General features: G+C 43.3%; 1 protein-coding gene across 1 annotated transcript in view; it reads right to left on the minus strand.

Moving 5' to 3' along the window:
* Positions 1 to 1,275: 1,275 nt before the first annotated feature.
* The window catches only part of si:dkey-246g23.2 (solute carrier family 66 member 2), a 77,418-nt gene continuing 69,058 nt past the window's right edge, over positions 1,276 to 9,635 (minus strand). The window contains exon 4 of the mRNA XM_061917996.1: positions 1,276 to 1,565. Coding sequence (XP_061773980.1) covers positions 1,291 to 1,565 — 275 coding nt within the window. The 3' untranslated portion in view covers positions 1,276 to 1,290. The remainder of the gene's footprint in view (positions 1,566 to 9,635) is intronic.

Genomic DNA, 9,635 nt, shown 5'->3' on the forward strand with positions numbered 1-9,635 from the left:
ACGCAACACAACAAATACCCAGAATCCTTTGCATCCGTGACATTTCCTGAATATATTTTACACCCTCGCGCCCCCAACCCCGCCCACCTTGCCGACGCACGTGGGGGGGGGCCAGGTCTGCATGGATGCCTGACAGACAATATGTTGCTGGACTAACAAACAGACCATAAATGCTGTAGAAGGCAATAAAGCTAATGGCTCCATAGCACGCCTTAGTACTATTTACTGGGTGACTGCAGGCAGTCATTCTAGAGAATGTTTGCGTCTTCTATTGACTTCTTCGCTTTGTGACACGGGTCCTTAATGACTCTTTGAATGGTAAAGGATACCGATCCCTGAACCATGTATATCAAATGTTTCCAAATAGTTCAACCGCCACCCGCCCGAATCTAATTAAAATCAATTTTTTCGTCGCAAACCGCGCATCTCTAATATGTATACACACATATATACATCTATATACAAACCCCGTTTCCATATGAGTTGGGAAATTGTGTTGGATGTAAATATAAACAGAATACAATGATTTGCAAATCCTTTTCAAGCCATATTCAGTTGAATATGCTACAAAGACAACATATTTGATGTTCAAACTGACACTTTTTTTTTTGCAAATAATCATTAACTTTAGAATTTGATGCCAGCAACACGTGACAAAGAAGTTGGGAAAGGTGGCAATAAATACTGATAAAGTTGAGGAATGCTCATCAAACAATTATATGGAACATCCCACAGGTGTGCAGGCTAATTGGGAACAGGTGGGTGCCATGATTGGCTATAAAAGCAGCTTCCATGAAATGCTAAGTAATTCACAAACAAGGATGGGGCGAGGGTCACCACTTTGTAAGCAAATTGTCAAACAGTTTTAGAACAACATTTCCATCTACGGTCCGTAAAATCATCAAAAAAGTTCAGAGAATCTGGAGAAATCACTGCACGTAAGCGATGATGTTAAACTATGTTTCAAAATTTCATTTGAATTTTTTCCTGTTTTCGCCTCTTTTAAACCGTTCAATTAAGTGGTTTTTTTCATCATTTATCCGCTACAAAAAACCTTCCGTAAAAGGGATAAAAATGTTCGACTGAATGACAGACAAAAATACCCATTTTTATATATATATATATATATATATTACAGTTAAATTGAGCAAATTGTTATTTCTGGCATTTTTTTTAAGTGTGTATCAAACTGGTAGCCCTTTGCATTAATCAGTACCCAAGAAGTAGTTCTTGCTTTCAAAAAGGTTGGTGATGCCTGATTTAGACTTTGGATTGCTTTGGGCGATGAGGTTAAGGATGATACACTTTTAGGCTGGGTGTTACGTATTTGAGCCGGAAGGTATTGTACCTCATGCCTCTGGTGGAGCGGTTGCGGAGGTTCTGCAAAAGCTGCGGGACGCCCAGCATGGCTTCGAACATGACGGCCAGGGAGCCCAACATCTCCACGAACACGGCGTAGTCCAGCAGCAGCATGGTGACCACGGCGCACACGACGCTGAAGCCGAAACAAAAGAGAAGGTAGTCCTCAAAGGCACTCCACTTCCAGAAATGACATGGTTCCAAGTCTGGAGAGAACAGAGCGGAACAAAGCAGAACATTAGACGTATGGTTAGATATTAAATATGTATATGTGAATATGAAAACACCAGAGCAGTGGAGACGGGAAGAGATCGAAAACAATATATAGCAGGAAGGCAGGTGGAAGGAATTAGAAGTGTTTCATTAAAGGAAGCATAGACATTCTGCAAAGGCAGCACATTTAAATCAATACTGTGTACGTGCATGAGGGGGAAGAAGAAGATAAATGAGGGCCTGCTTTGCAAACTGGCCTTTGGTAAGACTAGCTTGGATATTTAGAACGTTAAAAAGGTTAAAAGCTATTTTGCCATTTTAATACTCACGCAATCTATTTATCTCGTTTGGCTTTCGGGATCCGCAGACAAACAGAAAGATCAGAGCAGTGCAGGTTTTATTATTCTCTAATCCAGGGGTCGGGAACCTTTTTGGCTGAGAGAGCCAAGAAAGCCAAATATTTAAAAATGTATTTTCGTAAGAGCCATATAATATTTTTTAACACAACTAAATGCGTGCATTTTTAATTAAGACCAACATTTCTAGAGTATAATATGTCCCTTATTCTTTGTAATAACTGTTATTCTGAAGCTAACTGCGGAGGGGCCGTGGCCTGCGGGCCCGCAGCGAAGTGGGGTGTGCCAGGACCGGCCTCGAAATCAGGTGCGTAGATGGCCCACCTGGGCCTTGTTATCTAATCACCTGTCGCTCTGTTTATAAGCAGCAGCCAGGAGGAGAGACGGGGTTGGGGCTGGAGCCAGAGTGCGAGCGAGAACGAAAAAGAAAAAGACAATTGCTGGAAAGCAACTGAGAGACGTATTGAAAAATAAATAAATATTGTAAACCTGAAACAGGCTCTCATGTCGGTGCTTGGTGGTCTGAAGAACCCCCAGGAGGGCAAGCCCCACACTAACCAATAATAAATAAATAACTTCCTACCCTTAATGCAACTTCTTGAACAGGTGCGGGAGAAAACGGATGGATGGATTAAAAATGCATGAGCATGTTTTATATTTTGAACGTTATTTTTAACACTGTGATTACAAGTGGAATTATTCATTACCATCCATCCATCCATCATCTTCCGCTTATCCGAGGTCGGGTCGCGGGGGCAACAGCCTAAGCAGGGAAACCCAGACTTCCCTCTCCCCAGCCACTTCGTCCAGCTCTTCCCGGTGGATCCCGAGGCGTTCCCAGGCCAGCCGGGAGACATAGTCTTCCCAACGTGTCCTGGGTCTTCCCCGTGGCCTCCTACCGGTTGGACGTGCCCTAAACACCTCCCTAGGGAGGCGTTCGGGTGGCATCCTGACCAGATGCCCGAACCACCTCATCTGGCTCCTCTCCATGTGGAGGAGCAGCGGCTTTACTTTGAGTTCCTCCCGGATGGCAGAGCTTCTCACCCTATCTCTAAGGGAGAGACCCGCCACACGGTGGAGGAAACTCATTTGGGCCGCTTGTACCCGTGATCTTATCCTTTCGGTCATGACCCAAAGCTCATGACCATAGGTGAGGATGGGAACGTAGATCGACCGGTAAATTGAGAGCTTTGCCTTCCGGCTCAGCTCCTTCTTCACCACAACGGATCGGTACAACGTCCGCATTACTGAAGACGCCGCACCGATCCGCCTGTCGATCTCACGATCCACTCTTCCCTCACTCGTGAACAAGACTCTTAGGTACTTGAACTCCTCCACTTGGGGCAGGGTCTCCTCCCCAACCCGGAGATGGCACTCCACCCTTTTCCGGGCGAGAACCATGGACAATTATTCATTACTTATCACGTTAAGCAACGTCAACTCAGATTTATCCAAGAGCCAGATGCAGTCATCAAAAGAGCCACATCTGGCTCGCGAGCCATAGGTTCCTTAACCCTGATCTAATCGAATGGGAGAACGAGGATCATCAATGACCAAGCAAAAAGATCAATCAATCAATCAATGTTTATTTATATAGCCCCAAATCACAAATGTCTCAAAGGACTGCACAAATCATTACGACCACAACATCCTCGGAAGAACCCACAAAAGGGCAAGGAAAACTCACACCCAGTGGGCAGGGAGAATTCACATTCAGTGGGACGCCAGTGACAATGCTGACTATGAGAAACCTTGGAGAGGACCTCAGATGTGGGCAACCCCCCCCCTCTAGGGGACCGAAAGCAATGGATGTCGAGCGGGTCTAACATGATACTGTGAAAGTTCAATCCATAGTGGCTCCAAGACAGCAGTGAGAGTCCCGTCCACAGGAAACCATCTCAAGCGGATCAGCAGCGTAGAGATGTCCCCAACCGATACAGGCGAGCGGTCCATCCTGGGTCCCGACGAGCGGTCCATCCTGGGTCTCGACTCTGGACAGTCAGTACTTCAGATCAAACTCAAAGTTTTCAGAAGTGTTCACGATTAATAGAAAAAATTAACAAGGAATACAAAAAAAAATGGTGTACAGCAGGAGTGGTCAAATCTTTTACTGTATGGAATTTGTAAACTAGATCTATTAAGATAAATATTTAAAGAAAACACACCATTAATATCAGCTTGGTGTTACCGATGAGTCGGTGCCAAATCATATTAGTTTTATCAGCATGGATATTTTGACATTTTCTGGTTAAGTTTCATTATATATAACCAAAATTGTTCCGTACATTAGGCGCACCGGATTACTGTCGAGTTTTGACAAAATGAAAAGATTTTAAGTGCCCCTTATAGTCCGAAAAATACGGCACTCTGAAAAGGGGTTATAAGTAAGACTGTGGAGCAAAATGTACACCATCAAATATCCAATAGATGTTATCTAGACCACAAGGAAGCATCTGCCTTCCGCATCTCAGATATCCCAGAGGAGGCGTCTTGCAGCGAGTGCATTGTTGCACGTTTTTGGGCAAACAGCAAACATGATTAATAGCTTTATTACCAAAAGCCACAAAAGATGCATTGCTCACAGGGATGAAAGATACACACAAACTTAGCTTATCAGGCCTCTGACACTCATTACTGTTGGGGCCTAACCTTTAAGGGGAACTGCATCTTTTTTTTTTTTATTTTGCCTATCATTCACAATACTTATGTGAGACAAGCACATGTTTTTTTTTTTGCATTCTAATTCGTAAATAAACCCCAAGAAGAGTCAGCGAACAATGGAGCTAAGGGGTTTCGCTCGATTCGATTTTTGAAGGGCTCTAAAAAACCCTTCCAAAAGCCTCCATCGATGCTTTATATTAGACTTAGACTTGCTTTTATTGTCATTCAAATTTGAACTTTACAATGCAGATCGGAACAAAATGTTGTTGCATTAGCTCGTTGTAGTGCAGGATAAAATAGCAATAATGTGCAGATATAAATAAAAAAGATTACTGTACAGATACATATATTGCACATTTATGGATGTACGTTATATTGTCTTTATATATATATATATATATATATATATATACGAATTGGACCAAGCAACCCCCCCGTACCAGAAAGCACTTGATGAAAGCGGATACAACTTCACCCTCACCTATGAACCCACTCCAGGAAACCAACCAAAAAAGAGCAGAAAACGAAACAACATCATCTGGTACAATCCGCCATTCAGCAAAGACGTCTCAACCAACATCGGCCGCAAGTTCCTCACTCTGATCGACAAACACTTCCCCAAAGGCAACACCCTAAGAAAAATATTCAACAAGAACAACATTAAATTGAGCTACAGCTGTATGAATAACATGCAACAAATCATTTCAAACCACAACAAAGCAATTGCAAAAGGACTGCCTACCCCCAGACTAAACGACTCTGAAACCAATAATGAATGTAACTGTCGCAAGAAACCTGATTGCCCTCTCAACGGAGGGTGCTTACAGACATCAGTCGTTTACCAAGCAAAGGTAACACGCAAGGACATTAACACATCCGACACGTACGTAGGATTAACCGAAGGAGCGTTCAAAACAAGATGGAATAATCACAACGCCTCCTTTAGAAACCAGACTTTGCGGAATTCTACAGAACTCAGCAAACACATTTGGAACCTCAAAGACAATAATGTTGAATATTCAATAACATGGCAAATTCTTGCATCCAGCACACCTTACAACAGTGGTAATAAAAGATGCAACCTATGCTTAAAAGAGAAACTATTTATTATATACCATCCAGATCTATCATCCCTCAACAAGCGCAGTGAAATCATTTCAACATGCCGCCACAGACGGAAACACCTCCTAGGTAACACATGAGCCAATCACCACGCCCCTACGCCTGCTTGTACCCACCCACTCTGTGCCCTATATAAACCATTGTATGTGAATGCTTCCATTAAAATCTCCTGATGATTGAGGGAACCCCTCATGAAACAGTTCTGTAGAGATGAAGTAGTCTTGTGATTTTTTCCCACACCTACATATTGCGCTCTACCACGGTATCGAGCACTATTCTCTGGATAATCCAATCAAGACATATATATATATATATATACATATATATATATATATATATATACACACACACTGAAAGTATATATGTAATGTAGTCACAGGCACATTCATATTAACATATAACATTTACATATTTTAAGCGCTATTTCCTTCAACAATAACAACTACTAATCATGGCACACTTCAACAACAGCTACTTTGTGTCAGGCATGCCCCTGACAGTTTGTTTGTGTTTGAGTTTTTCCTCTGTGTGTTTAGAATTTCCTGTCCTTAGTTCCTGTCGGCACTCTTATTTAGGTTCAGCTTGCTGTTTGTCTCCCTGAGTGCTGTGTTTCCCCTCAGCTGTGGCTGATTGGCACCTGGCCACACCTGGTGTCAATCAGCCTGATGTCCTGTTTTTTTTTTTTCTTCCTTGTCATGAAAAAGGGACGTTTTTGTCATGAAAAAGGGAGTTTTTTGTGGTTGGTGCACTATTTGTAAGTGTATATTGTGTTTTTTATGTTGATTTAATTTAAAAAATATATATATATATATATATATTTTTTTTTTTATGTTTATTTTATAAAAAAATCTTCTGCGGCCCGGTGGTTGGGGACCACTGCAATAAACTACTGCCATGTTATGCAGTTAGTCACCTCTTTACTTGCCGTAAGCATACAGTGTGTGTTCTCGTCTTCCATAAAGCTTTTGAATGATAGGCACAATTCCCCAAAAAAGTGAAGTTTCCCTTTAAACTTTGACTATTGATTAAGGGCCAAAAAGTCCTTTCAGCAACACAACTTGAAGTCTTTACAACAGTCTTGCATCGTCAACATTACTTTACAATTAAGGCTCTGTAGCATAAAGATGGCTGACATCATCAATTAATCAATCAATCAATCAATGTTTATTTATATAGCCCCAAATCACAAATGTCTCAAAGGACTGCACAAATCATTACGACTACAACATCCTCGGAAGAACCCACAAAAGGGCAAGGAAAACTCACATCCAGTGGGCAGGGAGAATTCACAACCAGTGGGACGCCAGTGACAATGCTGACTATGAGAAACCTTGGAGAGGACCTCAGATGCAATGGATGTGGAGCGGGTCTAACATGATACTGTGAAAGTTCAATCCATAGTGGCTCCAACACAGCCGCCAGAGTTCAGTTCAAAGCGGATCCAAGACAGCAGCGAGAGTCCCGTCCACAGGAAACCATCTCAAGCTCAATTAAGAATCCTATAAACCTGTAAATTCCCAACATGCATTTCTTCTCCAAGGCGGTTCTCCATCCTGTTGGCAACACAAACACGCTTAAGCGCTCGCTTACCGTGCACATTGTCAACACAACTACTTTCTCTCCTCTTATCGCTCGCCAGCTCATTTCATCGCTCACTTTTTTTCTGCTGGCTATGTTTACCTGCATAATAAAATTGCCGGGAAAAGCTATGCATCATTCATGAGGGCATCCCTTTTATTTTTCCACCGCTCATGTCATACATCATCCCAAGCTTTCACTCTCTGACCAGCCCACTTCTTGCCACTCTAAACTTCTAACTTGCTGATTCTGAAGCTCGGTTTCATTTTGATTACGATGATCATGTTGCTGTCAGGCTTGCCCCTAACAGTTTGGGTTTTAGTTTTTTCCTCTGTGTGTGTAGTATTTCCTGTCAGCGCTCTTATTTTCTCTGTTTCCTGTCTTTCTCCCTGAGCGCTGTTTCCCCTCAGCTGCAGGTGATTGGCGCCTGGCCACACCTGGTGTCAATCAGCCCACTCCTATTTAGACCTGTTTTCTCCTCCAGTCATTGTCGCTCCTGTCGTGTCGTGTCTTGTCATTGCAGCGTATCGGCAAGCTATATTTCGGTAGCTGTTTGTAGCTTACTGTCTTTTGTTCCCTGCTTCCGTTTTGTTTTCATACTACAAGTAACGACTTCTGTTTCCTGCTAGAAATTAGAAGGACAAAACGACGCTCACCGAATACTCTAATCAGTGAAGCACAACAATATTAAACAATGGGCTTTCTTACAATTAGGAAGGTTTGTGTCGTGTTTGTCCTCCGACAAAAACCATATTAAAACCCCAAAAATATTTCACCCTATTTTTTTTTTCCATTTCAATACATTTTTGAAAAAGCTGTAGGGCCACGGGTTGCTGACCCCCGGGTTAGGACCATGCTGTAACTCCTCTGGTTTGCAGAGCAGCAGTTCGAGCCGTGCAACAGTTTCCCACTCAGACAAAAACGCTGGTTATAAAGAAGGAAGGTGAACATGGTGAGTCAGGCAGTGGCCATGCGTCATTCAAATAGATGTATAAAGGCTGCACTGAAGATGTTTCCCATTAGGCCGAGCAGAAGAGTGCGGCAAGAGAGGAGAGGAGAGGTGATGGGTAGTGCAAAGACAGAGACTAAGATAGAGAATGACAGCCTCGGGGACTTGAAGACATGCTGACTCAGCACCGCTAGTCAGCCAGCATTGCGACTGAAGGCTGCCTGCTGATTTACAGACGGATGAAAGTTATTTGACATCTCTTGTCTGCTGTTTGTCTGTTTCTGTCGTGTAGTAACAGTTACAGTGGTGAAAACGGTCAATAACATACATGTATATATATATATATACATACACACATATATATAAATATATATATCTACACATATATATTTATATATACATATATAAACATTGATATATATATATATATAGGTGTGGGAAAAATCACAAGACTACTTCGTCTCCTACCGGTTGGACGTGCCCTAAACACCTCCCTAGGAAGGCGTTCGGGTGGCATCCTGACCAGATGCCCGAACCACCTCATCTGGCTCCTCTCCATGTGGAGGAGCAGTGGCTTTACTTTGAGTTCCTCCCGGATGGCAGAGCTTCTCACCCTATCTCTAAGGGAGAGACCTGGAAACTCATTTGGGCCGCTTGTACCCGTGATCTTATCCTTTCGGTCATGACCCAAAGCTCATGACCATAGGTGAGGACGGGAACGTAGATCGACCGGTAAATTGAGAGCTTTGCCTTCCGGCTCAGCTCCTTCTTCACCACAACGGATCGATACAACGTCCGCATTACTGAAGACGCCGCACCGTCTTCATATACATATATCCATCCATCCATCCATTTTCTACCGCTTATTCCCTTTTGGGGTCGCGGGGGGCGCTGGCGCCTATCTCAGCTACAATCGGGCGGAAGGCAGGGTACACCCTGGACAAGTCGCCACCTCATCGCAGGGCCAACACAGATAGACAGACAACATTCACACTCACATTCACACACTAGGACCAATTTAGTGTTGCCAATCAACCTATCCCCAGGTGCATGTCTTTGGAGGTGGGAGGGGCCTATCCCCAGGTGCATGTCTTTGGAAGTGGGAGGAAGCCGGAGTACCCGGAGGGAACCCACGCAGTCACGGGGAGAACATGCAAACTCCACACAGAAAGATCCCGAGCCTGGATTTGAACCCAGGACTGCAGGACCTTCGTATTGTGAGGCAGACGCACTGACCCCTCTGCCACCGTGAGAATTAAAAAAAAAAAGTCCATCTTTAGTCATGTCTTGTATGATGATTGGGAATGATGGGCAAAGTTCCCAAAAAAGTGCAGTTCCTCTTTAAGCATCATTTTGTGGTCAGGTTAAACTTCCCCTTTGGTCCCTAATTGTTTATT

This window comes from Nerophis ophidion, linkage group LG12 (genome assembly GCF_033978795.1).
Source record: "Nerophis ophidion isolate RoL-2023_Sa linkage group LG12, RoL_Noph_v1.0, whole genome shotgun sequence".
Taxonomy (NCBI): Eukaryota; Metazoa; Chordata; class Actinopteri; order Syngnathiformes; family Syngnathidae; genus Nerophis; species Nerophis ophidion.